Raw genomic sequence first — 21,497 nt, 5'->3', positions numbered from 1 at the left:
TTGTTAAGATTAAATGAATAATATTTGTAAAACATTTTACACATTAGGTGTCATCACAGTCATCACTTCCCCCTCCACCACTAGAACTTAACTATTAACAACCTAGCATCACATACATGATACTTCTATGTTTTCTACTCCAACCCATGAACTCATTATATTAATCTTCAGGCTTTGAAAAAAGAAATAAAGAAAAATAGCTTATCCATACCAAGTTCAGGGCAGTTAGGATGATGTGGAAAAAGTGATGAATATCTAGTCAAGGATCTGGGTTCAAATCCCATGTTTGCCCTCTGTGATATGTTTGGCTTCAGACAAATCACAGCCTGACTTTTGCTTATCTGTAAGATGAGAGACTTGGTACATGACCCCAAAAGTCCCTTCCATCTTTAAGTCTATAATCCTTGCTTGAATGGGCTCTGAAACAAAGCCTCATGGAGCCAACCTTGTGGCTCAAACACATTAGGGTTAGTCCTGGGGTCTTTGCATCTAAAGATTACAAAATCTTCACAAAGGTTTAGGATATTATTTCATCAACATCTAAGTTGGACATCTGAGCAGAACTCAGTTAACCAGGAGAAAGGAAATTCTCCATGAGGTAGGAGTATACAATTGTATACCACTGACTAGTAGGCTAAATCCACAAAGTTAGAACCCTAAAAGAGTTAGTTGACCATAAGGAGAAAAACACCATGAGAAATAGTGGAAGAATGAGAGGATGATACCAATGAGAGGAAAGATACCAAGAGTTACTGGGGAGGAGTAAGGAAAAAAATACCACAGGGCAGTGCTATGGCATTCTTAATACAAAAGAGGTTCAACAAAGATGGTGTGGGCTGTGGACATATTTATAGGAGAAATTTAACTTCAGTGGTTTGACATAACTTGGATTTCTGATTGAACACAGCTAGGTGGGGTTACCCAAAACCTTTACAGAAGGTGAGACTATAAAGTTTAACTTGCCTCAGGGTATAATCTTATTAGTACTTCAGTCTTTCTCAGTTAACCCCACATGGTTACTCAGGGCCTCATCATTAAATCAGAACTGACAAATGGGATCCAGGTTTGTGTCCTGCTTGTGCTAGTTATCCCCTGTGTGATGTTGCACAAGTAAATTCACCTCTCTGGGCTGCAGTTTCATTTACAAAATGAAGAAATTAGATCAAGTAACCTCAGAGGTCTCTTCCATCCATAAATCCTTGATTTTATGACAAAATAAACTTGTCCTTTCTGTCTAAGAGAATGCAAGAGTTGGATTAAATGAAAGAGAAAAATAATTTACTTTCATTTATTTTTATAACATAGTAATAAATTGAGAGGGCAATAAATAACATGTTTTGCTAACCAAAATTGCATTATTGATATTAAAATATCTTTTCCAGAGAAAGAAATTACAAAATAAAGTACTGACTTTTAGATGTCACATGCTGCAATAAAACATACAAACTAAGATTTTCTTTGTAAATAAATCATCAGTATTGGGTTTCTTTTATTTTTTAATAGTTAGTTGCCTTTAGAAAGACATAACATTAATAATTGAATCATAAAAGTAATTAGCTTTTATACTCAGGTGGCCTGTATCTGTGCCTAACCTTGGGAACAAGCTAGATTTTTGTCTGCAAGATTTTGTTGCTAAAGAAATGATAAAGCATCTTCTCTAATAGAATTTTGTTTCTTCTGTCTGTCTGTCTTTCTCTGTGTATGTGTGTTTGCCTTCCCTGTCTCTCTTTCTCTCTTTGTGGAATAATAGAACCATCTGGCGCAGAATCTCAAGATAAAGGAAGCTTCTCAGAAGATGAACTTATCAATGCCATCAAGGAAGCAAAGGGATTACCTTTGGAAACCGCTGAAAGCCCACAGATGATAGGACAGGTTCTGGATAAACCAGAGCCCCAAAACAAGTCTGGACCACCAGCTGCTCCTTATCCCTTGGACCATGAAGTTAGCAGCACTGAATCTGGTGACTCAGAGATAGAGCTTGTCTCTGAAGATCCTCTGGCTGCAGAAGAGGTGTTGCAGTCTAACTACATGACTTTTAGCCATATCAGTGGCCCCCCACCATCTCCTGCCTCCCCTTCTATACAGTACAGCATTCTGAGGGAGGAACGAGAAGCTGAACTGGACAGTGAGCTCATCATTGAGTCCTGTGATGCCTCCTCTGCTTCTGAGGAAAGCCCCAAAAGAGAGCAGGATTCTCCTTTGATGAAACCCATAATCATGGACATTATCAAGGAAGAAAATGGTTCCAGGACAGAGAATATTGGAACTTCCGAATATGATGTGAACAACAGTGCCAAGGAGAGTAAAATGAATAGGCAAAACCTGGCAGAGTCAGCTTCATACCTGAAATACTCCTTTGTTTCCCCCCAAATCAGCACTGAGCTCCTTTTGTCTGAAGGCAGAACTGAAGAGCTAAAGGGGGAAACATCCCAGAAGAAAACAGCTGATGTGACAGGTGTTAGTCCGAGTAATCGGTCTTCAAAGGACTCTGGGCAAAATATCTGGTCCTCACCCCCACTGCTGTTTTTAAATAAGCAAAAAGGTAATTTCAAAACTTTTATGATTGAAACATTTCTTTTTGCTTAGATATCCTTTTTTCCCCCCTAAAATATAGTCATGAAGTAGATCAAGATATTCTTCTTCTCTTTAGCCACATTCCCCCATTCCTCTCCCCCCCCTCCCCATCTCCTTGGCTTACTATTTATTAATGGATTGGTTATACAGTTGACCAGAAAACAATAACAAGAAAGGGAGACAATGAAGAAAAATAATTTAAATTCACAGCTGGAATTTGGGTGGCTGAATCAAATGCTCTGAATGGCTCCTCTGCTGGCAGAGCCCATTTATCCATAGTAGTGAATTGTTTTGTATACAGTCTCAGTTTTTCTGAATGGAGTAAGCTCTCTTCAGCTGCTCTAAAAACTCTTCTAGTATTTTACTCTGGGGTTGAATTTCCCATTTTCTCATTATCTTCTAGTTCCTTTTCCATTTTCCTTCCCTCCAATATTGGATGATAAAAATTTTCTCATAATCACAGGGCTATCGTATTTGCCCAGCATTAATCTCTCTCCCTTTTTGTAAGTCAAGTAGTCTCTAGTGGAGGATTCTCCTGATGTACATTTCTTCTTTTCCACCCCCCTCTCCTGCCTCAAGAACCACTGAGCCTCAGTGTTTTAAGTCTCTGCATCTCTGGGAAAAGATGAAGCAATCAATGTTTGCCACTAGAACTTATGCCCCTAAGATGAAATCATAGAAGCTTTTCTTTCCTCTGAAATAATCTATAAGTGATTTGCTCATTTTCAAAGTTGCTTACAGATTAGAGTGCTTGAATTTTGCCATATGATCTCTCACTGATTGATTCTTGAGTGGAGATTTTGATTATCAATGAATAGTGATAGATAATACACAGCAATCATGTAAGGGAAAAATGACATAGTTGATTAAGACCTTGATATGTGTATATATGAATATAGAAATCTTCCCCAAAAACTAGCTATAGAACCCTACCTAAATTTCACATTTTTGCAATAAAGTCATAAATGAACAAATAAGAACAAATTTTACTGCAAGAAAAGATGGATGTTGATCCTAACTGCCCCATATATAGTATGGAAATGGCCATCCAGATAAAATTTCAATGCAGACCTGAAGAATTATAACATTGACTGAATACCCTGTCCTATCCATCTACCTGCTTTTTTATTTCTTTAGAATAAAGGCTTATCTTCTTGGAGTTAATTATTCTAAGGATATAAAATCATTCTGGTGCAATGTTAATTTCATTTCATTTGCTAGCAATTAGACAGCATTATATAAAAATGAGAGAATCATTTTTCTCTCCCGGATCACTTTGAAATTTAGTTCTTCAAAATAAAACTCTGGAATAAGGGAAGATTTGCTGCAGTATATTGATAGAATATAATAAAAATAGTCTGAACATGGTTATTACTTCTTTGGATCAAAGTCATTGTGTGATTTCAGTTATCATAACTTCTTTTTGCCTGATGGATTGGGTAAGTAATGGAGGGAGATGCCCTTTCTCATGAGATTGTAATAAAATTTCTTTCTTCTTTTGCCTTGAAAAATCTCCTTAATTTATTTGATTTATTTGAGCTAGTGGTCTTGTGCCACACATAATAAAATAACACCAGACAGTGAAAAGTCTGAAAAGCCTTTTCTCATTGACCTTGGATTGCATTATGTGGGGACTTTGGCAACTAAGTTCCATTTTGGTTAGGCTAATGCTAAAATTAAATTCCATTCTTTGAATAGAACACTAACTGGTGGAGGCCAGATTAGGATTAATAATTTTCTAAGGATAATGTATTAAGGATGATTTCCCCCTCACCACCCAACACATCTAGAGTGAACTGCACTAAGTGCACATAAAATTTACAATATTACTATAAAAACCTATTTTTAAAGCTAAACCCCCAACTAATGATTATACACTGAGTTCACTGCATGCATAGTTCTATAGGCGATTGTTGAAGTAACATTATTGATTATATATTATTATCTAAATCAGGGGTCCTCAAACTTTTTAAATAGAGGGCCAGTTCACTGCCCTCTTGGAGTTGGAGAGCCGGACTATAGTAAAAACAAAAACTTGATTTTGTGGGCCTTTAAATAAAGAAAGCCCTGGGTGAGGGGGATAATTGTCCTCAGCTGCCGCATCTGGCCAGCGGGCCGTAGTTTGAGGACCCCCATTCTAAATTTTTGGATATAAATTGTATAGGACAGTATTGACCACAAAAACAGAGATTCTCAAATTAAGAAAAAGCAAAATGGGGAATCTCACGAGAAAGGATATCTCCCATCTGACAAGGTGTTTGTCAAGAAAAGGAGTGCAAAACACAAATTGAAATAGCTTGAATCCAGAACTCTCCCCCACCCAGCCTGGCCTTTTCCCCCATTGTTTGGGGGGGAATCTGGGTTTACATTTTAATTATGGAAATCTAACCCAGGAATAAGAGAATAAAAAAAAAGATCCTTAAATGCTAATTAAGAGGTGGTGGGAAACCAGAGGAGACAAACACCTGCAAAGTTTTTTTTTTTGTTTTGCTTTTTTTAGTTATAATTCTATTTATTATTATAAAGTCTCAAGTCACTATTAAGATCTAGTTTAAGACTATATTCCCATGAGAGTGTCTTCACTCAATTAATTCCACACAGACCTGTGATCTCCAGAGTATTATTAATACTCTTTGAGTACTAGTTCACAACTTTTCTGTGCCTTATTTTTTAATTCTCGTCCATGTCTTTCATGGGAAAAGCATCTAAGGTTTATCCCAGAGGTCTATCTGTGCTCCTATTAATATATTGAGAGTAACAATGCAGTATATATGCTGTCCATATGTGTTCTTTTCCTTGAATGATCTAACCTCCTTTTTGGGCTATACATATCCCTGGGTGATGGTTTTCATGTTTGTTCCTCAAAGCCATATCAATATTGGCAATGTGCTGCATCTTGCAGACATTGATCATGTAGCTTTCTCAAACATTTAGGTATCTAATTTTGATTCTTTTGAGTGTGACATTGCAATATTATACAGCATATATTTTTAAATTTTTTATTCATTAAAAAGTTTTATATGGCTTCAATTTCCTCTAGAAAGTTGTATAAATAGGAAAATGTTGATATTGAAATTGTGTTATTGCAGCATTGAATACTAAAATTTATGGAAAACACTGAATTTTCCCAAATATAAATTTAGCATAATGTCTTCCTCTTGGTCATTGGTGGGCAGAGTAATACCTAGCCAGAATATATACTATCATATTGATTTGATGCCCATCTGTATATTGTAATTTCAGCACCCATGGTGATAGGAAAAAATGACAACTACATTTTCATCCACTTTGTTTTTCAGTGTGGATAGTTAGTCTGTTCAGTTTTGTATTACTATTACAGTGACTATTAAAATGTGGTCCATAGACTCCTGGACATCACTGAGTTGCTTTCAAAAGATCCTTGAGGTCAAAATTATTTTCAAAATAATACTAATTTGTTTAGCCAATTAAATACTTCTTTTTCCACCTTTATATCTGAGGCCAAATTTTCCTCATTCCTTTAATTAAAACAACATAGTGCAACAGATAAAATATAAAAGTGATGAGGTTAGTGGCAGTGCAGAGAGTTGTGGGAATCCCCTTCTGGTCAGCTCAGATCCTTCATGAAAGAATTCACAAACTTGAAAGGTTTAAGTGGCAAAAAGGGAAGTTTATTGTAGGATGAGAAGATAGCTTTGCTAGGAGACTGACTTCCTCAATGGCAGAGAAATAACAAAAGTTTTTTTGCTGAGAAGAGAATGTCTTCACAGCAGAGAGGAGTCCTGGCAGGAGCTATGTCCTACTCTAGACTTCTGCAAGGATCAGGAATTTAGAAATATCCTTTATAGAAATCTGAGGCTCAGGTTTCAGGTTGAAAAGAAAGCCAATGCCCTCAGGCCTAGATGTTTATCATTATCAGGCCCAGATCTCCAATTGAATGGAAATAAGGCTTCCTAAATGAGGATCTGGCTACCAAAGGTGGTGATTTGCTTTAGAAAAGGCTAGCCAGAAGGATATGCTCTCTCTCATAGACTCTGTGGAGTTGGGAGACCAGGAATCTCCCTTCTTTTCCAGATCAAAAGGGGACACAGTTTTAGAGTGATAATTTTACAGATTAAAGGTAATACAGTTTCACTCCCCCATCAGAAGCAGATAGCAGAATCCAATTGTTTTCTGCTAAATCAGACATTAATAAGATTTACAAAATTGTAAAAATTGTCATTATCACCATTTTTGGAGAAAATATATAGTCATTTTTCATAAAAATGTTACTTATGTTAATGTAATGGGTTTGTTATTGTCACTTCAAAATAAAAACAAAAATATTTTATATTTTCAGTTTTAATTTCTAATATGGTAAATACAAATAGATATGACTCACATAAACACTAGGTCTTTGAGGTTCTAAATACTTATTAAGAAGGTAAGAGGATCCTGAGACCAAAAAATTTGAGTACTACTTTTTAATCAATTTCGTTTAGGAAGCTTTATTGTATTCTGAGACTGAGTATGAATGTAATACTAAGATGTCATTGCAACTTAGCAGGTAGATATTTTCAACAAAGGGGAATGGTTTTACAATGTTTTTTTTCCTACACAGTGATTTGGGGACAAAAATTGAAACATAAGACAAGTTACTATTGGGGATTAGAGAGAAACCCTAAACCAACAGCTAGAACTATATGATGAAGGATGAGAGGTATAACAGCTGTGACTGCATAGGAATGCTTCATAGCATATTTTAGAAACTTTGTCTGCTTGTGTCACTTAAGACTTTTGTGAAAGTTCCCCGATATTGCCTGAACCATCTGTTACCAAGTTTAAAAGTTAGAAATATATCAGGCAATCCTTGCAAAGGACTAAAAATAATCACTAAAATAATCATCCTTCTCACTTTGTCCTTAAAAATTCCTTTGAAACCATCCTCAAACCTGATGTTTCAGTAAGACTTGTTTTAATGAACAGCAGAAACAACAAAACAACAAAACAACCTTTTGAAATAGCACATTACTGAGATATTTTGTTTTTATTTTACCTGTATTTCCTAGGGCATCTTTCTTTTTACTCCTCCAAAGAACCATTTCCTATATCAAGAAATAAAAAAGAGGAAAAAGAAAAATTAGTTCAACAAAACTAATCAACCTTGAAGAAAACTTGACATCATGATGCTAGTCCATACTCAGTTTCCCATTTTTGAAAAGAAGGATTTTAGAAAATGTGCCTTCTCATATCTCTTCTATAGAAACAAATTTAGAAATGATCGTTTTTTTAGCATTCAATTTTGAATCATTTTGCTGTTTTTGTTCCTTCCATATGTGTTATTGTATGTGTTGGATAAAATCATATACGTAAAAAGTTTAGCAAATCTTAAAGTGTTATTTATATAGCAGTTAATATTATTAATTATTATTTATTTGTATCAGCTCTTTGCATCAGTTCATATGTCTTCCTATGCTTTTCTGCACTAATCACACCCATCATTTCTTACAATAAAATCCCATTGCTTTCATATACTGCAATTTGTTTATTCATTCAGCATTAAATGGGCATAAATATAAAATAACAATAATTTATTATTTCAAATTCTTTCTTCTACAAAAAACCCTTCTAGAAGTCTCATTATCCTCATTGGAATATATATTTAGCAAAACATCTCTGGGACAAAGGGAATGGACTTTTTAGTCACTTTGTGTACTTAATTCCAAATTGCTTTCCAGAACAGTTATGCTAGTTCACAGCTCCACTAACTAATCATTAGCATATTTGTCTTTCCACAACTTTTACAACATTAACTCTCTTTGTGTTTTGTCTTTCACTAAACCTTAAAGTTGTTCTTATTTGAATTTTTCTTATTATTAGTGATTTAGAACTTTCTTTCATGGGTCAATAATATTGTGCAATTTTTCCTTTGAGAAACATTTGTTTACATCTTTTGATTCACTTATATATTGAGAAATGGTATTTAGTATTATATATTTGTATTAGTTTCTTATATGTAATGGAAATCAGTTTCTTATCAAATATATTAAATGCAAGATTTTTTCTCTCATTTAATCTTTTTTTTACCTTAGTTGCATTAAATTTTACACAAGCTAAACTTTTAAATTTCATGTCATTAAAATGATCCATTTTATTATTTTGTAATCATTTTGATCCCTTTTTTGAATAGGAATTCATTCCCTGTCATAGTTGTGAAAGGTACCCAATCTGATTCTCTTCTATTTTTTTTTTAATGGTTATCCAGTTCACATATCAATTGTGAATGTATGATGGAGTTGGTCATAAGATAAATAGGGCCCAATTTCTATCAGACTGTTTTCTACTTCTCCAACTGGAAAAATAATTCTTTCCTGAGTGATTTGTTTTGTTTGTTTGTTTGTTTTCTCCTTTATACTCCTTTTTACTGAGTTATGAAATTTGATTGTTTCAGATTCTTCTTTTGCTGATATATTCATTTGATCTAATTTATTATTTTTAGTCAGTAACGTACATTTGATGATGATGACTTTTAAATTTTGAAATAATTGTGGAAGTGTTATTCTTCTATCATTTCTACTTTTGTTCATTATTTCCTTTAATGTTCTAGATCTTTTACTCCTTCAGATAAATTTTATTTAGTCTTATTAGTTCTGTAAAAGCATGCTCTTGGTAGTTTGATCAGGTTAAAATTAGTTTGAATAGTACTGCCATTTTTATTATATTGCTACAATTCATATATAAGTACAAAATATTCCTCTATTTGTCTTTTCATGTGGAGGTGAGAGAGATATGTCATCATTTATTTTCTGTTCACCATACAATTTTTAGTTCTGTTCCACAAAATGCATTATTTAATATATATCTAAGTTAGATGGGTTTGTAAGTTGAATATTCTGATCTTGTCAGCAATTTTAGGAACATCTCACTCATTTGCTGAGTGTCCATCTTGTTGATTTATGATTAGGTTCATGTTTATAGCAAACACATCATTTTAGATTGTAACAAGCTCTGTTGATGTTTGCTATATAGGATTCTATTCTCTTTTGTGATTTACACAATCTTTTTGTGTTCGCAAAATAATATATCTCATTTGGATTTCTTTTTTAATTTTTTTTCCTCCTGGCTTTGTGAAAAATTTGTCTTTGAAATTATTACATTTAATCATATATATGTATATATGCATATGTGTTTATGTGTATATACATATACATACATAAATATGTCTTAGAATGTGAAGCATAGTTTTTCTAGAGATGAATTTATGAATTTTTTCTACTAATGTTTTGATTTCTGTATCCAGAAATTCTTAGAAGTTTTCTTTTTAATTATTTATTGCATTATGATGTTCAAGTTTTTTTTTTAATTTATTGTTCTTTTTTCCTATCCATGATCTTTTAAGTTGTTTTTACATATCCTTTCTTCAAGATCAATTAACTTTGCTTTGTTAGTGTTCATGTGCTGTTTTCTTATTATTCAAATTATTACCTCTGCTTTGCTTCTGCTTAATTTTTCTTCATTTGAGTATTTTTGATTTTCAAATCTTTTTATCTTTCTGTACTGTCTTTAAAGAGACTCCCTATAATGTATTCACTTTTTAAAATAGTATTTTATTTTTTTCTCCTGTTACATATCAAGAAAATTTTTAGCATTCATTTTTACAAGATTTTGAGTTCCAATTTTTCCTCCCCCCCTCTCCCCCTCTCTTCCGAAGATGGTAGGCAGTTTGATATAGTTTCCACATGTGTTAACATGTAAAACATATTTCCATATTAATCACAGTTGTGAAAGAAGAAACAGATCAAAATAAAAAAAGTATGATAAAGAATAAAGTAAGTGAAAAAATATGCTTCAGTCTGCATTCAGAGCCCATCAGTTCTTTTTTCTAATTATGGATAGACTTTTCCTATGTGAGTCTTTGGACTTGTCTTGCATCATTGTGTTGCTGTGAAGAGCTGAGTCATTAGAGTTAACCATCACACAATGTTGTTGATACTGTGTGCAATGTTTTCTTGTTTCTGCTCTTGGTTTTCTTGGTTCTGTTCATTTCACTTTGCATTAGTTTATACGAATTTTTCCAGGTTTTTCTGAAATCTGTCTGCTAATAATTTCTTATAGCACAATGATATTCTATTACATTTATATTCCACAGCTTACTCATCCATTTCCCAATTGATGGGCATCTACTCAGATTCCAAGATTACCAAAAAAGCTGTTATAAACATTTTTGCACATGTGGGTCCTTTTCCCTTTTTTATGATCTCTCTGGGATGCAGACCTAGTAGCATTCTGGGATGAATACCTACCAACAGGTATTCAAAATTTGGTTGCCTTTTGGGTGTAGTTCCAAATTGTTCTCCAGAATGGTTGGATCAGTTCACAACTGCACCAATAGTAGAGGCATTAGTGTTTCAGTTTTCCCACATTCTCTTCAATATTTATCATTTTCCTTCTTTGTCATATTAGCCAATGGGACAGTATGAGATGGTACCTCAGAATTATTTTAATTTGTGTTTCTCTAACCAATAGTGATTTAGGGCACTTCTTCATCTGCTTATAGGTAACTTTCTTGATCTGAAAACTGCCCATTAATATTTTTGAACCATGTATTATTAATTGGACAGTTTCATAAATTTGACTCAGTTCTCTATATATTTGAGAAATGAGGCCTTTATCACAGATATTTGCTAGAAAGATTGTTTTCTAGCTTTTTGTTTTCCTTCTAATCTTGGTTTCATTGGTTTTGTTTGTACAAAAGCTTTTTAATTTAATATATTCAAAATTATGTATTTTGCATTTTGTAATCCTCTGTATCTCATTTGGTCATGAAAATTTCTCCTTCCCATAGATCTGACAGGTAAACTATTCCTTGTTTTTCAAATTTGCTTATTATTATCCTTTATATCTAAATCATGCAATCCTTTTGATCTTATCTTGGTATACAGTGTGAGATGTTGGTCCATACTTGGTTTGTGCCCTATTGCTCTACCTATTAGTTTTTGCAGCAGGTTTTGTCAAATAGTGAGTTTTTGCTCCCAAATCTGTGGTCTTTGGGTTTATCAAGCTCTAGATTACTATGGTCATTGTTTACTGTCTCTTGTGTATCAAATCTATTCCACTGATCCACCACTCTATTTCTTAGCCACTTTTCCCCCCTAATCCAGTAATTTAAAACTTTTAACATTTCAAAACTGATAAGTCTAAGTTTTTACTTATATTCAGTCTTAATATATTTTTAAAAATTTGATTGGCGTTTCTTATGTTGTTCTGTATATGTTGTATTTCTTGGGAGTGCAGGGGTTTCTGTTGCACTAAGTTCTGATATGCTTTGGTTTAGTTTGTAATGTTTGTTAGAAGAGCCTTGTATTCTCTTTGAGAGAGAATGCCTTCTGGCATTAGTATTCACTCTCTTGATTTGCCTGCTTTTTCTTTTGTCTTTTGTTAAGGATTTTTTTCTTTTGAAATCTAGTTTTTGCAAAAAAAATTCTGTCATTTATTTTCTCACTCACTATTCATTCTCTGTTGGTGGATACACATTGAAGTTGGCTTGTCAGAAACTAATGATTTCTGTTCTCAACCTAAGTAACCATGTGAAGGACATATTTGGATTTTAGCGTCCAATCCTTCAGGTCCAGCCAGTCACTCACATTTTTCCATCTCTCAGTTCATCCTTTCCTTTATTAGCTGAATTAAATTAGCTTTTTCTGATTTTTGTAGAACCAGGAAAAGTTGGGGAGGGTATTCCAAGAACGGTGTCTACAATTTTTAGAATCTTTACCCTAAGGTAGAATCCTAGTCAGAAGACAGAATACTTTTATTCTCTTTCCCCTTCCTGGAAATGGGTGTGAAAGTGCATCTCAGAATGGGCTCCAGACTCATACTTGATACTAAACTTGTGCCCCAAATTCTTGCCCTTGTAGGCTGGTAGAAGCATTAGTGGTGAGTGAGCACTTTAAGAATTAGAATTCTCCAATATCAATTCCCTTTTTCATGTTAGTGACTGAATTCATAGTAATAATTGTTCTATGTCTGGTGCAGAAATCGTTTTTTGAGTTATAATCAAGTTAAAGGGATCAGAGGGTCATGTGATCTTGAATTATTTTAAACAGTCTGAAAATGCTTTTTCTGTGACTACTAAGACACATTTGCATGTTATTTGACTTCTCAAATTCTTTTATACCTTTTTTTTTAAATTTTATTTCATGCCTGTACTATTATAGTAGATCAGATGGGAATGTTTCTTTGATTCCTGCTCAGGTAGGGAGTGTCAGGTCAATGAAAATGTGTGCAGAAATCACTGCTTATTAATGTGTTGCCCCTAAACAGTGTCTCTCTCCATGAGCACAACTCCCTTTTGTAGAATCATGAAGAATTAGGTCAGTGAGGTCAAGTACTACTATTTTACTGTGAAATTTAAGCCGTGTGAATAAAGGGTGTTCTCATCCTTTTGACTTGGTACTTCAAGACAACATTGTACAGAATAAAAAAAAAAAAAACTTATCTAGGAATCAGACAAAAGGGAGGTCAAGTTTTAGCTCTTTTAATAGCCTTGCCAAATTAGAGAAATCTAGATCAGTGTATTGAGTACTGGGTCTGGAGAGAGGAAGATGAGTTTACATCTAGCCTCATACACTCACTAGCTGTGCATTCCTGGGCAAGTCACTTAAACTGTCTGTGCTTTAGTTTCTTCATCTGTAAAATGGAGATAATAGTAACTATATAGGATTGTTGTGAGGATAAAATATGATAATTGCAGTGTTTCACAGACTTTAAAACAATATGTAAATACTATTATTAAAATATTGGACATAAAATTGCAAGCAATGTCAACTTTGTTTTCTATGGAATAAACTATCAACTGCTTCGGTGTACATAATGAGGAAAGATAGCCCATTAATTAGGTATTAGCTAAACAAATTGCAGTACAGAAAGTAAGAAAACTATTGAACTGATAAATAGAACTAAAAGTAGGTTTTATTAAAAAAAAAACCCACCAAAATAAATAAATCTCTGGTTAATTTGATTAGAAAAAGAAAAGAAGAAAACAAATTGTTGTACAGTATATTAAGAAATAATAAATATGAAGGGTTCTTGGAACCATGGGAAGGTATATGAACGATGCAGAGAAAGACAAAATAAGGGAAATTATGCCTAGTAGCTATAATAAAACAAGTAAAATGAAGTAATACACTGTGAAATTATAAAGACCATACTGGGACTCAGAGAATACATGAGTAACTGTATCTCCTTCCTTTATTACAGAGGTAGAAAGGCTATGCTTTCATATGTTTCATTTGTTGTCAGATGTTCTCAAGATGTTGATTGGTTTTTTACCAAACTTCTTTCCCACCTTTTCTTTCAAATGTTGAAAGGAAAGGGTCACTGGATTGGGAGAGAGAAGAATATATTCTTTAAAAATTGTGATATGAAATATGACATCATTTATAAATGTAAAGTGATTTAATAAATTTATATAATTTTCATTGTAGACACAGAACTATACCCACTGTCAACACCATGGAAATCTTTTTTTCAGTGGTTTCCTAGGGCAAGTCTTATGATCCAATACATTAATTCTAATCCTTCTCTTTATATTGAGTTTTAACCTACTGACTGGCACATAATAAGAACTTTATAAGTATTGTGAATTCTCTTTTACAATCCCCCAATTTTGTAAGAAATTATAGAAATTATTTTCCCTTCCCTCTTCATCTCAGAACTAAAGTCTCTTCTCTACATTCCCCCTTTTAAGTTGCTTCCCTTTTCTCCCCTTCAAAAATCTTCCACTTTGGTTTTCCTTCTCTAAAGATTTTAATTCACAAGAGAGTATGGTCTTTGGCAATTAGTATGGAGGATGAACCTTAGTGTTCTAAAGACAAGGACATCAATACTATTATAGTAATCTGAGTGACAAATGATATATTAGGGTGGTAGTTATGTTAGCGGAAAGAAAGAGACTTACATGAAAAATGTTATAACTGATATGAGAGATAGAAATGACAATATCTGGAAAGTGATGAGATATATAAATGATTGAGAGTGTGGTAGTGAGGGTGATGACTCTAAGATGATTTTCTGGGTTTCTGAAACAGTGGTAGTAGCCTTACAGAAATGGGGAAATTCAAAAGAGGAGTAGGAAAAATTTGGGGGGGCATATTAAATTCCTGGGATGCCTGAAAGACATTGAGTTAAAAACAATGTTCCTTCACAGCTGAATGTGTATCTCCTAATTGGTTATAAATTAATGGTTGTTTTGGGAATCGTGAAATTTAATCACTACAGATTTGGATTTTCAAGCTTGGGATTTTTCTCTGACCAACATCTGAGGTTGATCAAATCTTCTTTGTACGTATTCAAATGTTCTGGGAAGTTTTTAATCTGTCTATGTCTATTTTTGCAATACAATGTTAAGGTTTTCTCATTTATCAACTCTTTTTCTTCTCTTCTGCCAAATTTTCTACCACTTCTGTATTTTTAAAGTTATAAATCTGTCATCATCTTTTTAGGGTCCCTACTTCTTCAGAAGAATATTCCCTTCTGTATTCTTAATTTTCTGTTTGTCTTCATTAATTCTGATTTGAGTGCTTAGGTTTCTGACCTAGATTCCATCCTAAAATCTTAGTTTTAAAAAAGAGGTGCTGAGTGCACTTGGCAAACAGTATAGGATAGGGCTTGGAATGATGAATGAGTGTTTTAATATTTTTCTCCAATGGTATTTGAGAAGATTTTACCTTGTGTGGTGTCCTTAGCTTCCTATCCTATTGATTTAACTTTTATTACTCTATAATTGGCTCATATTCACTTTTTGGGTAGTTTTCAGTTTGGAGACATTTGTGGGAAAACAGTTACTTCATCATCTTGTTGATCACATGATTACTATTTTTTTTCTGAGGCAATTGGAGTTAAATGACTTGCCCATGGTCACACAGGTAGGGCATGTTAAGTGTCTGAAATCAGATTTGAACTCAGATCCTCCTGACTTCAAAGCTAGTGCTCTATCCACTGTGCCACATAGCTGCCTCCACTATATTTTCAAACAACCAAAGGTAGAAACAATAAGGTATTTGGATTAAAATCAGTGCACACAGAATATATATGTATATATATTAGGCAAATTCTTTCACATCCTCACTAAAGTCCTATTCCTTTATCAAATTGTGACTTGGAGGTAAAGCTAGGTTCTCAAGAGTTCTGCTTAGTGGACCATGACTCTTGCAGGTTAAAATACCTAGAAAAGGATTTGTATATAGACCTCGTTACTTTATATAAAGCTAAGATTACATAGTTGTCATCTGTCCTTCATTTTTTAAGAGAATCACAGATGATGTCTTGACTTGCCTGTTAATTAAATTAAAACGAGGCCAAGTTGCACAAAGTTATTGGCTTTCCTGATTTTATCACAGTCCAATGGCAAGAACAAAGTTGTCCCAGGATACAGTGGATGACCTTGGCTTCTTCAGTATCTGATCAAGCTCAAAGAGCTCCATGGCTCTTGCTTCCACTACCTTAATGATTGTTGGAATAACTTATTCTCATTCATCCATCTGCCTAGGAAAGTCTTCATATGCTTCTTGTAAACATATCCTTAACTCATCACTGCTGCCCATGATGCAGCTTCTTGGAGCTATAGGTGAGAGTTGGATGAATCAAATGAATACCAAAGGCGGATGAGCAGCCCTGAAAAGGGTTTGTCGAGCCTTCAGACCAGAAGTGCTAGTCTTCCTGAGTACCCTATAGTCCCCACAGCTAATAAACATTAGAGTCGGAATATGAATCCAGGTCCCAACACCTGGTCCAATGTTCTTACTACTTCAAAAAATAGCGCATTTAATTTTTCCAAGTGATGCAGTCATTTTTCAGAATACATGTATACATTCTTCCAAGATAATGCATATTCTGTATACTGAAGTTTTCACTGGTTTTTTATTTAAAAATGTTTACTACAATGAACATATTGATTTTTTTTGGAGGGGATTGCAAGGCAATTGGGATTAAATGACTTGCCTAGGATCATGCAGCTAGTAAGTATTACATGTCTGAGGCAGGATTTGAACTCAAGTCCTTCTGACTTCAGAGCTGGTTCTTTATATACTGCACCATGTAGCTATCCCAAAATATTGATTTAAAGCTGCAATATAAATGGAGCAAGCCCCACCCACAAGCTATCTTTTGGGTATTCCCATGAACAAAAAAGAGAGAATAGCTTACCTTTTGTAATAATCATTGTGTATTACCAAATACAAATTTTTCACAGAAATCTGACCATTTTGCAGGATATTTTTATAGTTCATAGTCCATAATGTAGAATTGAAAGGGATCTTAGAGATCATTAGTATACACGTACAACAGATGAGAAAACTGAGGCCCAGAGACAAAAGTGGCTTGCTTAAAATAACATTGATAGTAAATATGATCAGAATTAAAACTGGTTTAACAGGATTAAAAATTTGGTCAGAGATTCCTTTGACCAAATCCAACATTCCTTCCATTCTTCTCTTGTTTTTCTCAGTTTGTTGGACATGGCAGTAGTGATTCCCCAAGTCCCTATCTTTACTTGTTTAAATTCATCAGTCATATAATCATTGTACACAATAGGTGAGGTCAGTTATTATATTGGCACTTAGAAAAAAATAATAGCCTTGGTACCCTATCTGATCAAAATATGCTTATGCCTCAACTAGGATAGACTTGGTTTTTCTTAGCAATTCATTGATCCAAGACAATTCCAATAAACTTTGGATGGAAAATGCCATTCTCATCCAGTGGAAGAACTATGGAGACTGAATGTGGATCAATGCCAATTTTCTTTTTTTTTTTTTGTTTTCTTCTGTTTTTGTTGTTGTTGTTGTTGTTGTTGTTGTTGTTGTTTTCCCCTTTTGTTTTGATTTTTTTCTTCCAATATGACTCACATGGAAATATACAAAAAAGAATATACATGTATAACCCCCATAAAAAAGAAAAAAAGGAAAAAGAAATGTTCATGCTTTAGAGACTTGTTAATAGACAATGCACTTGTGCAGCTCTTATTCTGACTTTATCCTTTTGTTTGTGATTTCTCTTATTTAGATCCTATATAGGAGCCAGCCAGGAATCTATGTCAATTTTCTTCTTCCCACTTGTAGATAATCTGCTACAGAAGTTCTTCTCTTGCTATCTTTCTACCCCAAATTAATTCACTGCATAATCCCTTCCCATGCTTTTAAAATAAAATATCAAGATGAAATTTAGGTCAGAAATCAGAGTTCTTAAGTCAGAATTAATTTAGACAAACAGGTTAGAGAATTTAAAAACATATAATGGAGCATTTTTCTAAAGAAGTAGGGAGACTCTGATAAAAGAAAATGAGATTTTAAATTCAAAAACATGGAAATGGCAGATTTCTCAGAAGTGAAGCAAACAAATAGATAAATCAGTGAACAAATATGTCTCTTCTCCTTCCACATGAATCTGTTACTTCTCATATTCTCATATACACTTCATCCAATTCTTCCAAAATCTCCCTCTCCACTCTGATAATCTGTTGTTTACCTACAGATTTTTATTTCCTCATTCTTTAGTGTTATCTCTGTTCAGGGGCTTATAAGTGTAATTGGAATAAATTCATAAGGAAATCAAAATGAGGTCATTGTTGTCACTGAAGATTTATCCCTTCTCTACCCCTGTCACCTTTTCCTCTTGTTTTACTTCAGAGCCTATACCTAAGATGTTCTGGGCCTACTGAGATGCAGCCCTTCTTTACAGAGATACTGTGATCCTCCAGTTTTTAATAATATTGGCCTCACTTTGGCTTAAAACCAATGATATGCAGAAATGCTTAAGGCTGTCTCTCAGGTTTTTGCATGATTTGTTATGAACCCAATCCTTTCCCCCCCACTTCTTGCTATGCTATTTTGTCTTACTTTTTGTAATTAAGAATCCACTCTTAATGAAAAACTAAAAGACTCTTCTTTTTTTGCTGAACAATAGAATTGATAATTGTGGCATATGCTTCATTTGGAGTTTTAAAAGCATCATATTTCATTTTTAAGCTTTGCAAGCATTCTTGCCATGTAATTTCAGATTGTATGGCCTTTAGGTCCTGCACAAAAACTAGCACTGTTCCTTTCAGACTTTCCATATAAATTCTCTTTTATGACTGTGGTGCATGATGATGATGTAATAGATCTAACACTTGGCTAATCCAAGCTTCCTAGCAGCATTCTCTTAGGAATCCTAATTCCTGACCTGAAAAGATTTCTATTTTGTAAACAAATTACCTCTCTAGCACAGGGTCTCTGACTTCAACCTTACCTATGGGGAAAGGACCTTTGCATTTCCAATATGAATCCCACTTTATCTGAGAGAAGGTTTTCTTTGTTTCTTGGTACATAGGATTGATCACTGACTGATATAGCACTTTATTGCACAATACCAACTTTACCAGTTGTTTTTAAAAACAAGGTGGTGTTTGCCATGAAAGAATGGGGAATTTCAATCATCAGCATCATTTTCTTGCTTCTTGCTTTAGAAGGGAATTCTTACTTTTTTAATGCAGTTCCTCCTACACAAGGGCTAGCCCACAATATCATTCCCAGGAAACTATTTTATACTGTCAGCATATCAGAAATGCTTGACTGGGTAAGGTATAGGTTAGGTAATTCTGAATATCTTCTCCTGGTTTCATATTGCTATATATTACAATCTTCCAAGTCTTGCATATTTTTCTTGACTCTTCTCATAACACATTTATTCTTTATCTATATGTATTCCTAATATTAGAGGTCTCCTTTGACTTTCAGCACTTTCTAAATGACAATTCATTTAAACTATTCCAACACCCACCTTTCAAAGAGATTGCTCCATGTCTAAGTCATATTTAATTAATAAACATGTAACATTCTATCAGAATAGCACAATTATGAAGGATATATGAAGTTAATAAAAAGGTGTAAAAACAGTAAGCAAATGTACAAACCGATGTCAATGTAGCACCAGTAAATTAAGGATCATAAAAAATGTAGCAATAATTTATTCATGTATCAGCATAACAATGCAAACAGCATGCATCAAATCAGAAACATTTGCTTGTTTTCCTAGAAACATAAACTTGATGTCTTATCAGCATAGGGGATCAACTAATACCTTCAATAGAAAATTTTGTGTAGTAATATTTTGCAGGGGACAGGTTGGAGAGAAAGGATTGTTTTTATGAGGCTAAAGACAAATTTGAAAACAAAAAGAACTTTTTTTCATGGAAAGAAAATTCAAAAAAAAATATAGTGGATAACCATAAAGTACAACAATGGGAAAAAGATGAAACAAAGAAACCAAAATAATAGCTTTTTCAAAAGTAAAGGGAGAGAGAGAGAGAGAGAGAGAGAGAGAGAGAGAGAGAGAGAGAGAGAGAGAGAGAGAGAGAATAAAATAAATTTCCGAGTGGAGAAGAGAAAATCTCATTGGCAACAAAACAAAAGAAAGCAAAATTGGAACAAAAAAACAAAAGTAGGACTTAAAATGTCATAATAGGGAAAAAGTCATTGAATAAATACAATACATAAAATTGAATAGTTGAAACAGAAAAGTACAAGAAAGTGAATGAGACAAAATTCCTTTCAGCTAGAATATTATGAACAAAAGTTCACAACTCAAAACCATCGCTAAAAATTCTAGTCTTAAGGGAACATTAAAATAGCTTTAAAAACATAAATCTCAATAACAAGAAATAATATAGGAGGAAAATAAAGAAAAATAAGCGTTCAAAAGTTAATTCCAAAGTATGATTTCCAACTTGTAGCATATCTAGGGGTTTGTTTTTCATGACTATGACATGAAAAGCAGTCCAAAGTTTATGCAGTACAAATATCTTATAGACATCTGATCATTCCTGGGCTCCTTTTAGATTTGTTTGAAGAGTTTTCTCTCTCTCTCTCTCTCTGTGTCTCTTTGTGTATCTCTGTGTTTTCGTCTCTGTCTCTGTCTCCCTCCCTTTATCCTTCTGTCCATTCCTTCCTCTTTCTCTTTCTCTCCCCGTTCTCTTTCTTTCTTTCTCTTCCTCTTTTTCTCTCTCCATCTACCCACATTTATATATAGTACATAGGTAGATAGATAGCAATAAGTATATATTTACATATATATGTAAGTATATAAAATAAAATTATATAGATACATGGATATAGGGGTATTTAGGTGGTACAGTGGATAGAATACTGGGCATGGAGTCAAGAAGACCTGAGTTCAAATTAGACCTCAGTCACTTACTAGCTATGTCACCCTAAACAAATCATTTAACCCTGTCTGCATCAGTATCCTCATCTATAAAATGAGCCAGAACTACAATATAGCATTTCCACTCTTTCTGTTATTGTGTGCTTGCATTTTTGTTTTCCTTTTCAGGTTATTTTCTCCTTCTTTCTAAATCCAATTTTTCTTGTACAGCAAGATAACTGTATAAATATGTATACATATATTACATTTAACATATAATTTAACATATTTAACATGTTTTGGACTACCTGCCATCTAGGGGAGAAGGTGGGGGGAAGAAGGGGAAAAGTTGGAAAGAAAGTTTTTAAAGGTCAATGTTGAAAAATTACCCATGCATATGTTTTGTAAATAAAAAGCTATAATAAAAATAATGAGCCAGAGAAGGAAATGACAAACCACTCCAGTATCTCTGCCTAAGAAAATTCCAATTGGGGTCAGGAAGAGTCAGACACTTTTAAAAATGATTGACTTACAACAAAGATATATTATAAATATGTAGATAGAAATAAAAATATAGAGATACTTTCTTATTTTAAGTTTTCTTATTAACAGAAACTTGTGCTTATCTAAAGATATGATAGTGATACATAAGACCTCTAGATAGGTTCCCTTTCCATTCCTCCATTCTTACACCTCAGCCTATTTAGAAGCAGGAATGTGCCTCTTCGTGAATCAATACCCACTACCCTTATTAATCACCCCAGGTAAAATATATGATGGCCACC

General features: G+C 33.7%; 1 protein-coding gene across 1 annotated transcript in view; it reads left to right on the top strand.

Annotated features, from left to right (window-relative positions):
• The window catches only part of RTN1 (reticulon 1), a 257,441-nt gene that overhangs the window by 112,048 nt on the left and 123,896 nt on the right, over positions 1-21,497 (top strand). Inside the window, exon 3 of the mRNA XM_051977764.1 lies at positions 1,751-2,542. Coding sequence (XP_051833724.1) covers positions 1,751-2,542 — 792 coding nt within the window. The remainder of the gene's footprint in view (positions 1-1,750; positions 2,543-21,497) is intronic.

This window comes from Antechinus flavipes, chromosome 2 (genome assembly GCF_016432865.1).
Source record: "Antechinus flavipes isolate AdamAnt ecotype Samford, QLD, Australia chromosome 2, AdamAnt_v2, whole genome shotgun sequence".
Taxonomy (NCBI): Eukaryota; Metazoa; Chordata; class Mammalia; order Dasyuromorphia; family Dasyuridae; genus Antechinus; species Antechinus flavipes.
This window is presented reverse-complemented; position numbering and strand designations above follow the sequence as displayed.